The sequence below is a fragment of the Chiloscyllium plagiosum genome, unplaced genomic scaffold (assembly GCF_037043375.1).
Source record: "Chiloscyllium plagiosum isolate Xiang-an unplaced genomic scaffold, Cpla_swu_hap1 HiC_scaffold_5, whole genome shotgun sequence".
NCBI lineage: Eukaryota > Metazoa > Chordata > Chondrichthyes > Orectolobiformes > Hemiscylliidae > Chiloscyllium > Chiloscyllium plagiosum.
In genome coordinates, this window is record NW_028270143.1 from 52989810 (window position 1) to 53009103 (window position 19294).

General features: G+C 38.8%; 1 protein-coding gene across 11 annotated transcripts in view; it reads left to right on the top strand.

The window, feature by feature from the left end:
* Positions 1 to 19294, top strand: part of LOC122549861 (uncharacterized) — a 73638-nt gene that overhangs the window by 38361 nt on the left and 15983 nt on the right. For 9 of the 11 annotated variants that reach the window (XM_043690002.2, XM_043690003.2, XM_043690008.2 and 6 more), the window contains 4 exons: positions 101 to 190; positions 2853 to 3420; positions 10364 to 10391; positions 15385 to 15456. In XM_043690002.2, coding sequence (XP_043545937.1) covers positions 101 to 190; positions 2853 to 3420; positions 10364 to 10391; positions 15385 to 15456 — 758 coding nt within the window. The remainder of the gene's footprint in view (positions 1 to 100; positions 191 to 2852; positions 3421 to 10363; positions 10392 to 15384; positions 15457 to 19294) is intronic. The other 2 variants (XM_043690006.2, XM_087987165.1) reach the window with 1 other exon arrangement.

Below are 19294 nucleotides of genomic sequence, written 5' to 3' on the forward strand. Positions count from 1 at the left end.
CCTTCTGTGAAATTAAAAATAAGTATCCTTCAGATTTCTCTTCCAGCTGGCTAGAATGCAACTCCTCAAAAGTCTATGTATTCACAAATTAACTCCACAGATGTTAGAATGAATCAAGGTGGAAGCCTTCAAGAGGGAATGAATTCACAAAGCTATGCACAGCGTTCATACCAGGAATATGGATCCAAAGGTATATTTTATGCAAACACTGAGCTTCAATCTGAAATCATGAACTGGAGGTATACAAATGATGATGGGGCTTGGTTGGGGAAGGTGAAGCAAAGATTATTTTCTTTTCTTCTGGATATAATATCAAGAAATTGTGGCTCATGCAAGGTTTGATGTCAAATCAGCAAACAGGTCTGTGCAGATGTTGATGCTGCACTGGTCACCTCCTATTTTATGTCAGTTTACCCATTACCATTTTCTTCTGTTTCTTTTCCTTACATATGCATGACAATGAAGAATAGGATCTCAAGGTGATTTCCAATGAATTTCCCATTCATTGCTTAGTTTGAAGTTGTGGCTCATTTAGCATATAGTCTTTGTGTAGGTGCAACAAGTAGACCAGCAGAATCAATTCAGCCTAGATCTGGGCGTTCACAAGCAGTTATCCTTGTGTCAGCAAGTTTTAGAAGTCTTATACTCAAATTCCAATATTTCTCGCGAAAGCAATGGCCTCGTGTTCTTATCACTGGAATATTAATCGGAGACCTAGGTAATGGTCTGAGGACCCGGGTTCAAATTCTACGACAGCAGATGGTGGAATTTGAATTCAATAAAAATCTGAAATTTGGAGTCTAATGATGACCATGAAACACTTGCCGAATGTCAGAAAAACCTACCTGGTTCACTCATGTCCTTGAAGGAAGTGAACTGTCGTCCTTACATTGACTGGTCTATGTGTGACTCCAGACCCATAGCAATGTGATGGACTCTTAACTGCCCTCTGGGCAATTAGAGATGAGCAATAAGTGCTGGCCTCGCCAATGACTCTGTCATCCTGTGAATTAATAAAAAAAAACTTAGGTCAGTTGAAATTTAAACATTAAGACAACAAACGACAATCTCCTTAGTAACTCAGGAAATTTTACTTAAGATTTCAATAATATCTGTAGGATAACATCAAACTTCCTCACACGACATTAGTCCCTGACGGTTGTTCCTGTGCAAGCCGCAACCCATGTTGTGATCAATTACATCTGGCCAAGGGTAGACCAAGCTTATTGCTAATTGGGTAAAGGGTCACATGATACCCTCTAATTGGCTCTTAAAAGTGATGGGCATTGATGTCACCTCCCACTATCTCTCGGTTGGGTCTTTCAGTTGTCAGCTATCCACAGGTCCCACTTCTTCATTTGTTACTGTCATTTTACTATGAGGATATTCAACATATTCTTTGCCTGTTTTTTTAAAAAAAAAAGGAGCCATATGCAGTTAATACCCAAAGACTGATATCCTTAAACGCACATCTCAGTTCTTGCTTATTTGAAATTCCATTCAATCAGACAATTAGTTATTGCTAACCACTTAATTTCACTGTGTTTGAATGTTTGTTATCAGTTTGTTATCCTTTATACCTTAAAGGCAAATAATACAGAAGATATTAAAGTCTAAACTTAAACTCTTTGTTACAAGTTAACTTGAATATTCATTGCATCTACATAAGTTGAAACACTAGTGTAAGATCTCAGCTGTGATTTATGATACCTTGATAAGGGCTAACAATTTGAGAGTATACTATCTCTGTCTTATTCAACCTTGGAAGTCTGGATTGCAAAGTAAACAGATCTTTCTCAGTCTTAGAGCTGTAACTCTTGAAAGTTAGGTTATGTTTGTAATGCCATGGTACAATATTTTGACACTAGATATTACTGTACTAACCACTGAAATGGATATAATTAAGCAGAATAATAACTGATCAATGATATACTTTGGTGAGAGAGGAAAGAATTAAAAGGGACCTAAGGTGCAACATTTTCATGCAGAAGTTGGTGCATGTATAGAATGAACTGCCATAGGAAGCGGTGGAGGCTGATAAGAATTACAGCATTTAAAAGGCATCTGGATAGGTTCGTGAATTTGAAGGGTTTGAAAGGATGTGACCAAATGCTGACAAATGGGTCTAGATTAATTTAGGACATCTGATTGGCTTGAATGATTTGGACTGTTTCTGTGCAGTACAGCTAATTAACTTTGACTCTATGTGATTATAACTAATCACAAAATTAGTTTCCCTACTGCTACATACCTTACAACAAAAGGGAATCTGAAGTTGAAAGAATGAAACTAGAAATTTAATGCATGCACAGAAAACAGTAATCATATTACATCTGAAAAGAAACCATACTAAAGTTACCTTAAGATGGCATTTTCCTGAATATGCTTTTTGTTTAACAATGAATAGCAATTTCTAATGTGTATGTTCTGAACATCAGAGTTTGATATATTTGTTCTGAATTCTTTGACACAACAATTGCTGTCCACTGTATTTAACTGTATTGCACAGAGTTAAGTTGAAAAAAGATACATTTTGTCAAACCTTTTTGTCTAATACACGTTAGGACAATTTGCAAAACATACCCGAAAACCTGGCTGTCAGTCATCATTAGCTGTTGCATTCTCCATTACAGCACTCCTTACAATCAGAGTGTCTGCCCGTCAATTAGCACTCTTCTCAAACAATATAAATATATTCACTGTAGTTGGGTGTTTCTTGTGAATTGCCCTGTTTGCCAGCCAAAAATGTGTCATTTTCAGCAGTACTTAAGTTCTGTATTATCAGGTGACTATACAAAGTTTTCACTTTTGTTCATATTTAGTTAAGCAACTTGTTTTTCCTATCTGGTCAGGATGGCAGCAAGAATGGGAGAGAAATCCCTTGCAAGTGGAGCAAGATTTGATGGAAGACATAGTGTACGCAAGAGAACAATCACTGACAAACAAGATGATGTATTCAGTTCCAAGACATGACGAAGGACAATATAGAACTGAAGTTCAATCCTCTGATATGTATTCTGACTGGAGAAGAGATGATAAAGATTTTTATGAAGAGAGTATTGGCGTTATGGACCGATATGCAGATCTAAGGAAAGATAACAAATCGCAATATCAAGAAAATGTTTCAAGTGGATATACGGATTTGAAAAGAGAGAGAGAACAATATGTCGAGACCAGTACTGGTTATGATCAATACTCTGATCAGCGAAGGGGGCCATATGGAGATCATGTACACGAATCAGCTGATTGGAGAAATGTCTACCACAAGGAACATGAAAGTGATATCAGGAGTTCAGATAGGTATTCAAATATAAGAAAAGATTATCAGCTGAGCTACATGGATGACGGTAGAGGTGCAGACTGGAAAAGGGATGACAGAAAACAATATGAAGATGAATACAGAGAAAGAGAACAAACTGGGTTGGTTTTTTAAATCAGAAATATTTTCTTTTGCAAAAACAAGCGTATGAGCTGGATCGAGTGTAGCACTGTCGATTTAAAGATTGTGTCCTTTTCATTTGTCAGCAATTTCTAAGATTTGTGCATTAATTGAGTTAGCTTGACAATACAGAGGCAATTGAATTATTTAAATCTTGCCATTCACAAATTACAAGTATGAAATGATCCCTTTATGATTTTAAAAAAAGGGAAGAGTTGCCTACTTAATCCCATCTATCCCTGATAACCTTTGATTCCCATGCCTAGTAAGAATCTCTCCACCTCTGCTTTAACGACCCCAACCCCACAACATTTCAAATTTTTTTTGTCAACAAAATTATATCAAAGGAGCTATCTATGGAGCTTTGAGAAATTTCTGCAGTGCATCTTGGAGATGGTATGCATCGCTGACACTCAACATCAATAGTGGAGGGAGTTGACTGCTTTTTTAATAGTTGGTATCAAATTTTGAGAGTGCTTGGAGCTGCACCCATCCAGACAAATCACACTTCTGACCTGTGCCTTGTAGATGTTTGACAAGCTTTGGGGATTCAGAAGGTGAGTTACTCACTGTAGGATTCCAAGCCTGTGACGTTTTCTTGTCACTATATTTATATGGCTAGTCCAATTCAGTTTCTGGTCAATGATAACCCCCAAATGTTGATAGTGGGAAATTCCTTACTAGTAATGCCATTGAATGTCATGGGGAGATGATGAGATGGTCTCTTATTGAAGGTAGTCATTGCCTGATGTTTTTGTGGCATGAATGTTATTTGCCACTTGACAACCCAAGCTTGGATATTGTCAAAGCCTTGCTTCATTATCTGATGAGTCATGAATGATGTTGAACATTGTGTAATCATCAGTGAACATCCCCAATTCTGACCTTTATGATAAAGGGAAGGTGACTGATGAGGCAGGGTGAAGATGGTTGGGCCTAGCACACTAATCTGAGGAACCCCTGGAGCGATATCCTAGAGCTACAACAATCATAACCATATTGTAGAGGAAAATATCAACGAGGAGTCTTGAGTTCTGTATTCAGCAATACAAACAACCTGTATTCAGATCTCTTTACCACACGCGGGAGAGACCAGAGACTACTCTGAATCTGGCTTTCACTTGGGGCTTATTTACAGCTCAGATAAGAGGAGAGGTCAATGACACTCTAACTTTCCTCAGCTGAATTCAACATTTTTACACTTTTCGAGTTACAATAATATGCAACATTGATGCCAATGGTAGCCATATCCACACATCCAATCCAGCAAACACATCATCAATGGAAAACTCTATGTACAGCCCTAAGTCTTCCGATAATCTCATGATGTCTACCAGATACCTCCATTATCTGTCGTTGCGATACCTTACAATACTTCTGACAGTTATACTCCTTCCCAAGTATTTACCAGCTATACTGCATTATTTGCCAATAGTCTAAGTATTTGTTTATCACTAAGAACGCTTCCAAATTCTCTATGAATTTTAGCACAGAAAATTAGGAAGGATATTAATTTGTACCAATTGTTGTAAAGTCTTTAAAATCAACTCTAATATAAAGTGACTACAATCCTTTGTCACAGCTGACGAATTGAGAACAAGCCCTCTCTCACTTCAGCCTGAGAGATCAAACAAACAATTCTTCTGACCTTGCAGTTGCAATTACAACTCTCACTATTCTTATATTGTAAGTAAGTTTTCGACCAGAGTTTAGACCTTGAATGAATGATTAGATGAGATGATCAGATTAGATTCCCTAAGTATGAAATAGGCCCTTTGGCCCAACAAGTCCACACCGACCCTCCGAAGAATAACCCACCCCAACCCTATATTTACCTCTGCCTAATGCACCTAACACTACGGACAATTTAGCATGGCCAATTCACCTGATGTGCACATCTTTTGGATTGTGGGGGGAAACCGGAGTACCTGTAGGAAACCCACACAGACACGTGGAGAATGTGCAAACTCAAAACAGACAACTGCCCAAGGCTGGAATTGAACCCACGTCCCTGGTGCTGTGAGGCAGCAGTGCTAACCACTGAGCCACCGTGCCAAATCTTTGACTATTTCTACTCAACATTTTCCCTTACTAATTTTCTTAATTCAAATTCCACTGAGGCTAAAATTCAATCACTTTAAAACTTTACCTAGCCATTAAATGAAACTTGTTTAGATTCCAGAAATAACTTTGGGACATAACCACATCTTCAGTTTGTATGTTGTAACCTGTGCTTGTCACTCTTCCCTTGTTCTTTGGATGTAAGAATTTGTTCAATTTATCCACACCTGCACTTAAGCTTCAATTCTTAATCTCCCTCCAGTCCTGAACTCCCTTTTTACGACCTTCTTGTGCCCACTTCCTGTGCTGGTGGTCTTTTAGAGGTTGTGTTTACATCATTTATTGCTTAATCTTCCTAATGATGCCCTTAGCTTCTTTTACTGTCTACAGACACTTGTTCAAGGAATTCAACTAATCCTTTCACTCTAATTTTTTGGTTGCATTTCTAACTTAGAATTATCTAAAAAGTTCAGAATACTGCAGGATCAGACTTTTCCTTCTGCTTTTTGCTAAATAACAAACTTGAGACCTTGGCTTAACTAGGCCTTTCAAAAATGCCCTTTATTAAAATGCATATGTGTTTAGAACTGTTTGTTTGCAGAAACTCAAGTAAGTTACCTAATGTTTCCTCTCACCACAACCCTTTCATGATCTCCATGGGACCTTACATTATTTTATCCAGTATCTCTTTATGGAGACCACCAGTCTGGCTGTGAACATCTATATTTAGCTGCCAACCCCTTTTGGCAATCCTGTGTCAGTTAAAAAGCCCCAGGCAGCCATCTTGTCAACTTTAGTCATAGCGCAACAATACCATCATCCTTTGTGCCATGTGTGACTCCATCCAGCAGAGTTTGCTCCCACTAATTCCCTTAGGCTTTTTGATGCCAGATGTGGTCAGATACAACCTTGATATCAAGGTCAGTCGCTGTCACCTCACCTCGAGAGTTCTGCTTCTTTCTTCATACTCGAACCAAGTGTTTAAGATATCAGGAACTCAGTGGCCCTCACGGAATTCAAACTAAGTAACAGTGAGCAGGTTATCGCTGAGGCACTGCTTGATAGCACTATTGATGACACCTTCCATCACTCTAATGTTGTTGGAGAGATGACTGATGGGTAATAATTATCCACTTGACACTTCTGGATGAAGGTGGCTGTGATTGCTTCAGCCTGACATTTTCCACTGATGTTTAGGGCTCCCCCATCTTTCACCTAACCCACTGTTTGTGGAATCATCTTTGTTTCCACTAGGACTATGATCATTTTTACCAATTCTATCATGGACAGATTCAGTAGTTGGATGGATGAGGTGACACGTATTTATTCCCCCTCATTGGTTCCCTCACTGCCTATTTCAGACTCAGTCTAGCTGTAATGTTGTTTATGACACAACCAACTTGATCAGTAGTGCTGCTGGCAAGACATTCTTGGTTGTGGACCCGAAAAGCCCCACCCAGATCTGTTCCTTGCCACCCTCAGTGTTTCCTCTAAGTATTGTTTGACATGGAGAAGCATTGATTCATCAGCTGAGGGAGGAGGGTGTGCGGTAAACAGGAGATTTTCTTGTCCATGTTTGACCAGGCAGAAGATGAAGTGTTGTTCCTCCAATTTGTGCTGTGGTTTGTTTTGGCCTGGGCACTCGACATTGAGTTCTCCAATTTCAAATAACCCCCCTTCCCACCCCCCAACTCCCTTCCCAGCTTCTCCCCATCCCTTTCATTGCTCCCTGCCACCAAACAGATTCTCCTCCCAAAGTGGACATTTTCCTATGTGATACTCCTTTTTCCAGAACTTCACCTACACTTCACTTAACATTTCTACATCCCTTTCTGCTACATGTTTGCATCGTCAACTAATTCACCATCCTTCAGTCCCCTCATGCAACCATTTATCTAAATTATAAAATGTTGAGGCTACCATACCAATCCACTTGGCACACTGCTCAGTTCCATTTTGCCAACCAGAAAGCTAACCTAGATACAATTAGTAAAATAGAATTGGTGGACAAGTACTGGATTATGTTACTAGAGGAATTTTTATAAAATATACAAATCTTGAGAGAATGTAGCAAGACGTTAGCTAATTTCACTTGTTGTACTTGCCATGTTACCATGGGAAAAACATCCTTGTAGCCGAGAAGTTGCTGCCAAAGACCATAAATACGGTACCATGTCCAATGATATTGTGTGAAAATATTAGGGAGGACAGTTGTGTTCTTAATAGAAAATAAATTTCAAACTGATTAGTGTCTTCAAGTGAGCACACAATTTTGAAGTTGCTGTTACATGTTTGGTTGTGTTGTTCAGGTAAAGTGAATGCTTTGAATATTGAAGTTATTTAATCAGCTATCGTTAAAACGTTTAAACAGCTGTATTAACCTCATTCCATTTTAATCAACTGATCAGTGCAGAGCTGAGAGACATTTTAAAATTGTAATAATTTTGTTACATTTTTCCTGAAGATATTGAAAGCATCTCCAAAGTACAAGTGCGACAGTGTTCTAAAAAGAAAATGTATTGTTCACTCTTTCTGATTTCAAAGCTGAAGTTGATTGTGCATGAGGAAAATAAAATCATGGTTCTGATACCATGAATTGACAAACCTCATGAATGAACTGGGATGCAAAAATTAATTTGCTGTACTGCAGTTTCCTGTTCTTAAGTTGATTGATATCCTTGGCATTGTTAACACAGAAATATAGAAATTAGGTATAGAAGTAGGCCGTTTTGCTCTTCTAGCCTGCACCATCAATTAATATGATTGTGGCTGATCATGCAATTTCAGCATCCCACTCACTTCCCTTCCATTCCCTCCGGATCCCTTTAGCCGCAAGGGTCACATCCAGCCTCCTGTTGAATATATCTAACAAACTGGTCCCAGCAGCTTTCTGTGATAGAGAATTCCATAGGTTCACAACTCTGAGAGAAGAAATTCTTCCTCATCTCAGTACGGAATGGCTTACTCCTTATTTTTAGATTATGACCCCTAGTTCTGGACTTCAGGGACATTCTTCCCGCATATAGTCTGTCCAGTCCCATCAGGATTTTATATATTTTAATGAGCTCTCTCCTCATTCTTCTAAATCAGTGAGTACAAACCCAGTTGGTCCAATCTTTCTTTATATGTCAGTCCTGTCATCTTGGGAATCAGTCTGGTAAAGCTTTGCTGGACTCCCTCATTAGCAAGAATGTCCTTCCTCAGACTAGGAGGCCAAAGCTGCACATGATAATCAAGGTCTGGCCTCACCAAGGCCATGTATAACTGCAGCAAGATATCCCTACTCAAATCCTCTCGCTATGAAGGTCAGCATGCCATTTGGTTTTTTCACCACCTACTGCACCTAATTGCTAACGTTCAGCAAGTATTCTGCCACGACACCCACATCTCATGGCACCTCACCTTTTCCTAAACTGCCACCATTCAGATAATCTGCTTTCCTGTTTTAGCCACCAAAGTGGATAACCTCACATTTATCCACATTATATTGCAATTGCCAAGTATCTGCCCACGCAGTGAACCTGTCCTGTCACCCTGCAGCCTCTTAGCATCATCCTAACAGTGAACTTTGCCACCCAGCTTAGTGTCTTCTGCAAATTTGGAGAGATTGCATTCAATTCCTTCATCCAAATCATTAATGTATATTGTGAACAGCTGGGGTCCCAGCACTGAATGTTGCAGTATGCCACTCATCACTGCCTGCCCCTCTGAAAAGGACCTGTTTATTCCAACTCTCTGCTTCTTGTCTGCCAACCATTTATCTATCCACATCAGTTCATTACCTCTGATACCATGAACTTTAACTTTGCTACTAATGTCTTGTGTGAGACCTTGTCAAAAGCCTTTTGAAAGTCCAGATACGGAACCATCCAATGATTCACCCTTCTTCACTCTACAGGTCACATCCTCAAAAAAATTTCAAAATGTTTCAAGTATAATTTCCCTTTAGTGAATTCATGCTGACTTGGACAGATTCTGTCATGCTTTTCAAATGCTGAGTTACTATATTCCTAATAATTGACTCTAGCATTTCCCCTATCACCGATGTCAGGCAAATCAGTTTATAATTCCTTGTTTTCTCTTTGTCCTTTTTTTTAAATCGTGGGGTTACATTAGCTACCCTCCAGTCCAATGGAACTCTTCCAGAGTCTATAGAAAATGCTGGAAAATGATTATTAATGCATCCACAATTTCTAGGGCCACTTCCATTGTACCCTGGGATGCAGAGCATTAGGCTCCGGGGACTTGCTGGGTTTTAATCCCATCAATTTTCTTAATACAGTTTCCTGACTAATAAGGATAAACTTTAATTCCTCCTTCGTGCTTGACCTTCTGTCCCCGAGCATTTCCGGAGGGTTAAGTGACACAGTGAGATTATTTTAGGCAGCTGATGATTGGCTTGTTTTCTCATGGTCAGGCTAACAGAATGCATATAAAATCATTGCTTCAACTGTCTGCTGAGGAATTTGCTATTTCTGCTTGCAGTTAGATGATTATATCAAACGTTCATGTTTTAAAAAAATAGTAGTAGCTTTATTTTCTGGGAAAAGAAAATGAGTAGTACTGTGAGAACATAGGTCTAAAGTCACATAGATGTTGCTGAGTTTGACCAAATGATTTGTCTAGTTTCTAAACTTGCTACTCTGTTTTGAACTTCTGAATTGTTAAATTTAGTCAGCCATTTACACAGTGCTACATGAACAATACGCGACCAGCTTTATTATTTGTATTGAAACATTTCTAGTTTTTGCCTTCTGCTCTTCACTATTTAAATGTTTTTAACACTTTGTTCATTTTGTACCTGAATTAGTGAAATTGTCCCAAAGAATCAAGTTTACTAAACTTTTTCTGTTTATGCTGCAGAAAATCTGATCACCGGATGCAGAAAAAGGTAGGCCACTGTTTTATGGATCAAATAGTTGCCAACTTCTCAGAAATTGGGTGAATCCTTTCAATTCTGAAAAAGGATTATTTGGACTCAAAATGCTAACTCTTTCCACAGATACTGCCAGACCTACTAAGATTTTCCAGCAATTTCAGTTTTTGAATTTAAATCATTTTGTTGTTAAATTAACCTTTTTATTGAATGATACAACATAGAATTCGGTCTTTCACCCATCATTGCTGCATTGGCATTTTTATTTTAAAAAAGCTATCTAATTCGTTCTTCCCAGTAGTTGCCCACAACTCTATACATTTTTACATTTCAAATATATATGTTTCAAAGTCCTTTTTGAATGTTTCTAGTGAATGTTCCTCCTTCAGCAATTCTGCCAGTGTATTCTAGATCATCATAACTATCTGTAATTTATTTCTTCAAATGTTTCCCCAGTTCTTTTTGCAGTAATATATTCTGTCAAAAACTAATAGAATTCTGAGCATTTCTATTTAAAATTTGTTAGTCTCAATTCTAAAGCATCATTATTGTCAATCTCCTTTTCCAATATTTTTAAAACGTTTTGATAGCCTTCTAAATCATGTGGTTCTCTGACTTGGGCACATTAGTTTTCAGGCGTGATCAAGCCATGTATTATAACCATTGAGCACAAGGTCCTTCCCTTTATGCTCAGTTATAGAGTCATAGAGATGTACAGCATGGAAAGAGACCCTCTGTCCAACTCGTCCGTGCTGACCAGATATACCAATCCAATCTAGTCTCATTTGCCAGCACCCGGCCCATATCCCTTCAAACCCTTCCCATTCATATACCCATACAGAGGTCTCTTTAAATGTTGCAATTGTGCTAACTTCCATCACTTCCTCTGGCAGCCCATTCCACACACGCATCACTCTCTGCATGAAAAAGTTGCCCTTAGGTTGCTTTTATATCTTTCACCCCTCATCCTAAACCTATGCCCTCTAGTTCTGGATTCCCACCACCCCGGGGGAGAGACTTTGTCTATTTACCCTGCCCATGCCCCTCATAATTTTATAAACCTCTATAAGATCACCCCTCAGCCTCCAACGCTCCAGGGAAAACAGTCCCAGTTTATACAGCCTCTCCCTATTGCTCAAATCCTCCAACCCTGGCAATATTCTTGTAAATCTTTTCTGAACCCTTTCAAGTTTCACAACATCCTTCTGATAGGAAGGTGACCAGAATTGCATGCAGTATTCCAAAAGTGGCCTCATTAATGTGCTGGACAGCTGCTTTTCCAAAATGCAGCACTTCGCATTTCTCTAAATTAAGCTCCCATCTGCCACTTCTCAACCCTTTGGCCCATCTGATCAAGATCCCAATGTAATCAGCAGTAACCTTTTTCGCTGTCCACGACACCTCCAATTTTGGTGTCATCTGCAAACTTACTAACTATACCTCTTATGCTCACATCCAAATAATTCATATAAATGACGAAAAGTAGAGGATTCAGCACTGATCCTTGTGGCACTCCACTGGTCACAGCCTCCATTCTGAAAAAGAACCTCCACCACCACCCTCTGTCTTCTACCTTTGAGCTACTTCTGTATCCGTGGCTAGTTCTCCCTGTGTTCAATGAGGTGTAACCTTGACGACCCTTCCATGAAGCCTAGGATCACAGCTGCTTCTGTTCACAAGGAACTAAATTTTCATACCAGCTTTCAGAATATATCTATGTACATCTCAAGGCCTTGTTTTAAGCATCCCATTTCAGATTGTATAGTGTTAATGCTGCCATTCCTCATTTTTCCTACAAAATGTATTTGGCTGGACAGCTGGTTTGACATGCAGAATATTGTCAATAGCATGGGTTTAATGCCTGCAGTGGCTGAGGTTATCATGAAGATCTCTGTCTCTCAACCTCTCCCCTCATCTGAAGCAGGTTCAACTACCACCAGTCATATCTCTCTAATGAGAGAACAGTCTTATGATCTGGTATGATGTCATTTTCATATACCTTTGCATTAAATTCCATTTGCCATATGTGTGTCTCTCACTCATTTATGGAAATCTGCTACTATCCTCTTCACAGTTAACTATATTGACATCTTCAAAGTTTGAAATTATGCATGCTGTCCCAGTAAGGATGTTCCCCCTCACCCAGTGTTTCATCTGTACTATAGTGATGTTCTCCTGAAGCTTCTATTAACCATTTTACTGATATTCTAGCTGATCTTTATTTTTGTCCAAAATGGCAGATCCCTTTTCAAGACATTAAAATTATCCATCTTCCAGTTTAGTATTTGCTTGTGATAAGTTTCCTTAACTACTGTAAACTTAATGATGATGTTATCCCTATTTTCCAAATGCTCTCCCACTGAAATTGCCCCATCTGCCTAACTTCATTTCCTAGAAATAAATTCAGAAGTGTTTCTTTTCTTGTTGAGCTGGAAATATACGGATCAAGATGTTTGCATACAAATATCAGAAATGATTCATTGTTATTGACCTTCATGCTGTTTCTCTTATTCTTTTCTCTCCATTCTTTTTTGGAGTAATTGAACTTCCCCACTAAACTACACTGTTTTAGAAATTTTATGAAATTTGCTTGCAGATTTCTGAATCATGTTGCAGCTATTTGATTATTCGTGTTGGACAATGCTTTGCAGTCAGCAACAAAGCAGGGTGGGGAGAGCCTAGTGTGATTATTGTGAGACAGTTAATCCTGCATTCTGGAGACCTGAGTTCAAATCCTGCCATGGCAGTTGGTAGAATTTGAATTCAACCAAAATCTGGAGGTCGGAGTCTAATGGTGACCATGAAACCATTGTTGATTGCCAGAAAAAAACCCCTCTGGTTCACTAATATCCTTTTAGGGAAGGAAACAGCTGTCCTTACCTGGTTTGGTCTGCTTGTGACTGCAGACTCACAATAATATGCTTGATACTTATCTGCCCTCTGTGCATTTAGGGATGGGTAATAAATGCTGGCCTGGCCTGTGACACCTACATCCTGTGAATGAATAAAAAAAAAGGCTTGCTGATAGATCTGTTGGTTTCTATGGTGAGAAATTCACCTTTAATGCCTTGTATTATAATAAACTGCTGTACTATTTACCAGGCATCCACAACATACCACTTCTCAATATCGTAAGGATGCCCAAGCATACAATCACATTAAAGGAGTTAAATTAAACTCTCCACCCTAAATAGAGAAGTAAAAGCATTGAAATTAATTAACTTTGAAGTATTGTTTTACAGAGCACAATGAAGATTAGGACATGCGCAAGGGGTGAAAATAGAAATTAAATTATTCTGAAGATATATTAAATAAAGTTTGAATCTGTTGTTGTTTGCAATGTTGCTAGATAATTTCTGTCATGAATTGTGTAACCTTTAAAAACCAAGTTATGTTTTATTGAGCCGGATGTTACTTTTTAAGGGATTTGTAATGGCTTTATAAGGGCATGAAGTTGAAATTGTCGCTGATTTTAGCGATAGCTTATTTTTGGAGGAATCACAGCACAATCTGTCAGAACCCTGAGTGACAGAGCACAACTTCAGACTTTCATGGCTGATGTCCTGTAATTGTGGTTAGTTGGAAGGGTTATAGCAAAAGCTGGCACTTAATTGCCAATAATCTCGCTTGCAAACAAAATATGACTACACCCATTTCCTCCTTTCTCCTTTAGTCAAATAAAAAGTTCTTGAATCATCAAAAACATTATCCTTTTTGTAATAATATCTGTTTGATCAATATTCCACTTCTGTTATTCTTTCCAGAAATGTCCTGTATACATTGTAGCTTTGAAATTTGAATTTTCATTACTCTCTCAGTTGAGTGAAGTTATTGCCAGTTAACATAATTGCCATTTATAACCTTGGCCTGAACTCTTCACCCTTATTTGCTGTGTTCCCTGTGTTTATGTGCAAGATTTCTTCCTTCGTCTGCTTTGCATCTCTTCCCTGTCTGAGCTCTCCTCTTTCTATGCATTCTAATTTCCAATTCTTAATGCAACTTGTTTCTCTTCTCTCCTTTGTCTTAGTTCCCTTTCCTCTGTCAAATTCATTTAAACTATCTTCCCTGAAGAGCAACAGTTTCTTCACCAGACTCCAAGAAGTGGATACTGGTTTTATCATGTATGCCCATCTCAGAAATCTTGTTAACTAATTTTGATTATCAGGGAAATTTCTGTCATGAATCATATAACCTTTAAAGACTAGTTATGCTTGATTATGCAAGGTGTCACTTTTTAAGGTATTTGTAGCGGTGTTACAGGGGCCTGAAATCAAAATTTTGCTTGAAATAAATGAGATGCTCCCTTGAACAAAGTTAATATTAGACAAAATCTGCTGTTCTAAGCTGCTACCTGTGTTTGCTCAATGCCTGAAGAAACCTAATACAAAATCGGCATGGAACTTGATTAAAATTGAATTTACGTTTCTGCTAGGAGATGGAACACTTTCACATTTATAGTATCCTGTACCTATGTCAAGATCTTTTGTAACTTTTTTTTATGTTCTCTGTTTTGAAGATCGGCTTAAGAGCTTTCTTGATTACAGCTTTTGTTTAAAACTTTTCCCTGTCATAATTACAACACATGTAATGCATTTATTTGTAATATATGTTTTACACTTGTATTAGAATTTTTTTTAAGCCATCCATGAAAGTAGCAGCAGTATTGAGAAAAAGTTTCAAATAGAAACTGTTACTTGTTCTGCTGATTTCGTTCTCCTGTGGATGATACTATTTGGAAGGGAATGTGTCACTTCTGAAGTGTATAATATAAATGTAAGAATTTACTTTTCTTTATATTTTGAAAGACGTTCATCGGGCTATTTAGTTGGACGGTTTGGGAAAATAAATCAACTACTGAAAATATAAGAGAGTTGATATCCAGGTCTCTATCAAATCTACTTTTGTACCAGTTGTTCTTCCAACTTGTAATGAACATTAAATATATGTTCAATGATAATTATTTATACAGCAATTGTGAACTCATGAGTTTTCTTTTTCCATCTTGAAGGGTGATTATTCCCAGCCACCACGTTTTCCTGATGTGATTGATAGTAAAAGAAAGAAGCTTTATAACTATTTGGTGAGTTTGAATTCAGTTTGCCTGTCTTTAATAAAGTTCAGTAGGGAGCTGAAGCTAACTTGCTATAATTCAAAATACAAACTTTTTAAAATAATATTGTAGCAATATAACACTTATTGTAATGTTTAGCTTAGTTATGTCACAACTGTTACAGCGCAGAAGGAGGTCATTTTGTCTATTGTGCCTATGTCACCTGTCCAAATGAGCTGCTTATTCCTGTCGTCTTCCAGCAACCCTATACATTGTTCCATTTCAACTATCTAATTCATTTATGAATGCCTAAATTGAACCTGCCTCCCCCACACTGTCAGCCAGTGCATTCCAGAACCTAACCATGGCTGTATGATAAGGTTTTCCACGCATCATTTTTGCTTCTTTTATTAATTACTTCAAAGTTGTGTGTTTTCATTCTCAATTATTTCACAAATGGGAACATTTTTTCCTTCCCTACTCTGTCCAGACCCCTCAGAATTTTGAATACTTCAACCAGGTCCCCTGTGAGCCTTATCTTCTCCATGAAAAGCAATTCAACTTCTTTAGTCTATCTTCACAACTGAAATTCCTAATGCCTGGAACCATTACAGTAAATCTCTCCTTTGCTTTCTCCAGTGCCCTTGCATTTTTCTAACTATGTCATCCAAAATTGGATGAAATACTCAGCTCTTGAGGCAGAATTAGAGTCTTGTGTAAATTCAATATTACCTCCTTGCTCCTCTATGCTACGCCGATATGAATCGAGCACAGGAATTATTGTTTCCTGTTGCTATTCTCTCAACAAGTCCTGCCTTGCTTTATGACTTATGCGCACACAGACCCAGGTCCCTCTGCTGCTGCACCCACTTCAGAGTTGTACCTGTTATTTTATATTATTTTATGTTCTTCCTACCAAATTTTATGATCTCTCACTTCTCCAATATGAATTTTATCTGCTACTTATCCAACAACAATGCAAACTTCTCTTATGTCCCTCCTCACAGTTAATGGTTGCAACAAAAGACTCCATCTGAATAGTTTTGCATTCCGATTTTTAAACTTCTCAATGAAAACTTATGGATTATAATCAGTGTGAATTATTGTTTCTTTGTAATCTCAAGAACTGTTGCAGAGTCAACAGTAATTTCAAGAACTGTCTTTCCAACTGTTTCTGATACTAGTTTAGTTTCATAGAGAAGTACACCACTTGCTTCTCTGTCCTTGTCTGGCATTCTCTTGAGTAGAACCACGTGAAAGCAGTCACACCCTTGGATGTCAGTGAATGGCCCTTCCAACTTCCTGCAATGGTCAATCCTGTCAAAGGCTGCAACCAGGTCAAGAAGGAAATGTCACTGTCACTGTCAGAAGAATATCATTGTGACTTAGCTGTTTGGTCCTGTAGCAAGCAGGGAAACCTCCTAGAAACATGGAGTTCTGGAAAAGATGGGAACACATTTGGGAGATGACAGTTAAATAGATCCAAGCCAGATAGTGAAATATGAATCAAGACAATTCTGTTCCTTAATAGTCCTTAAGTGGTCTGGCTGCTAGCCCTGCAGTGTTGCTGTAACTAGTGAATCATCTGCACCAGTTCTTCTACTTTTCAATTGGTTGTTGCAGTGTCACATGCCCAAAATATTCCAATGACTATAGGGTCTCCAGCATGACTTTCTTTCGTTGGAGATTGCTTCCCATGTTTTTTAATTTCTCAGTGCTTCCAGTTGCTTTTCACTTCCTGGATAGTTAATTCAATAATTTCCCTGCTGCTTTCTCTTGCTGTTGAAGCTTTCCCAGTGATCTCTCCTGCAGCTGGGTCTTTATTTCACTGTCGCCATCTGTTATTGTAGTGGTTGTCTCTGAAGAGGATAAGCGTTCAACATTGCTCAAGAAAAGTCTCTGGTCTTTTAAAAATCACCTGTTTCTTCAGTATATGCTGAATTATTTAAGCTCTTAGACTTAGAATGACATCTACACAGTAGCATCTCCCTTCAATCTCCATTGCGATTTCTTACATTATTATTAACAGCTTATTAATATTTACTGCAGAATTAATGTTTACTTCTAAAATAAGTAAATTGCATCTTATTTTCCTAATTACAACCCCACATGTCTCAGCTGACTCTCTTTATAATCTTTTTCAAGACATTATTTCGAATAAACTGGAGGGGCAACATAATAAAAGACTATTTTAAAGAAAACTTTGATTGAAATTATATTTTAGGGAGGGGGGCCCTCATGCACTACAGCTCCTGTAATGTTCATTGGTCACAGAATGCTTGAAGTGTGCTCTAAAACCATGCTGGCATAAGAGTAACCATAAAAGGGAGGCAGGCATAGGATCAGACAACCATTCCACAAACTGCTGTTGGCCATAGAGGTCTCGTAGAGAGAACGCTGATCTGCTGGCAGTATGCAGACAGACTCCTCCTCTTCAGCAGGTGGCCAAAGATCAGAAGGTTAGGGTTGAAGTGGAGGCAAAACATAAGGAGCGCCCTGAAAAAAATGAACTATGGCCTGCACAGTTTAGGGAATGCTAGATGACTAAAGAAATTGAGGGTTTGGTTAAGAAAAAGAAGGAAGCATATGTCAGATATAGACTGGATAGATCGAGTGAATTCTTAGAAGAGTATAAAGAAAGTAGGAGTGTACTTAAGACGGAAATCATGAAAGCAAAATGGGGACATGAGATAGCTTTGGCAAATAGAATTAAGGAGAATTCAAAGGGTTTTTACAACTATATTAAGGCCAAAAAGGTAACTAGGGAGAGAATAGGGCCCCTCAAAGATCAGCAAGGCGGCCTTTGTGTGGAGCCACAGAAAATGGGGGAGAGACTGAATGAATATTTTGCATCAGTATTTACTGTGGAAAAGGATATGGAAGATATAGACTGTAGGGAAATAGATGGTGACATCTTGCAAAATGTCCAGATTACAAAGGAGCAAGTGCTAGATGTCTTGAAACGGTTAAAAGTGGATAAATCCCCAGGACCTGATCAGGTGTACCCGAGAACTCTGTGGGAAGCTGGAGAAGTGATTGCTGGGCCTCTTGCTGAGACATTTGTATCATTGATAGTGACAGGTGAGGTGCCAGAAGACTGGAGGTTGACAAACGTGGTGCCACTGTTTAAGAAGGGCAGTAAAGACAAGCCAGGGAATTATAGACCGGTGAGCCCGATCTCGGTGGTGGGCAAGTTGTTGGAGGGAATCCTGAGGGACAGGATGTACATGTATTTGGAAAGGCAAGGACTGATTCGGGATAGTCAACATGGCCTTGTGCGTAGGAAATCATGTCTCACAAACTTGATTGAGTTTTTTGAAGAAGTAACAAAGAAGATTGATGAGGGCAGAGCAGTAGATGTGATCTATATGGACTTCAGTTAGGCATTCGACAAGGTTCCTCATGGAGACTAATTAGCAAGCTTAGATCTCGTGGAATACAGGGAGAACTAGCCATTTGGATACAGAACTGGCTCAAAGGTAGAAGACAGGGTGGTGGTGGAGGGTAGTTTTTCAGACTGGAGGCCTGTGACCAGTGGAGTGCCACAAGGATTGGTGCTGGGCCCGCTACTTTTTGTCATTTACATAAATGATTTGGATGTGAGCATAAGAGGTACATTTAGTAAGTTTGCAGATGACACCAAAATTGGAGATGTAGTGGGCAGCGAAGAGGGTTACCTCAGATTACAACAGGATCTGGACCAGATGGGCCAATGGGCTGAGAAGTGGCAGATGGAGTTTAATTCAGATAAATGCGAGGTGCTGCATTTTGGGAAAGCAACTCTCAGCAGAACTTATACTCCCTAGGTAAGGTCCGAGGGAGTGTTGCTGAACAAAGAGACCTTGGAGTGCAGGTTCATAGCTCCTTG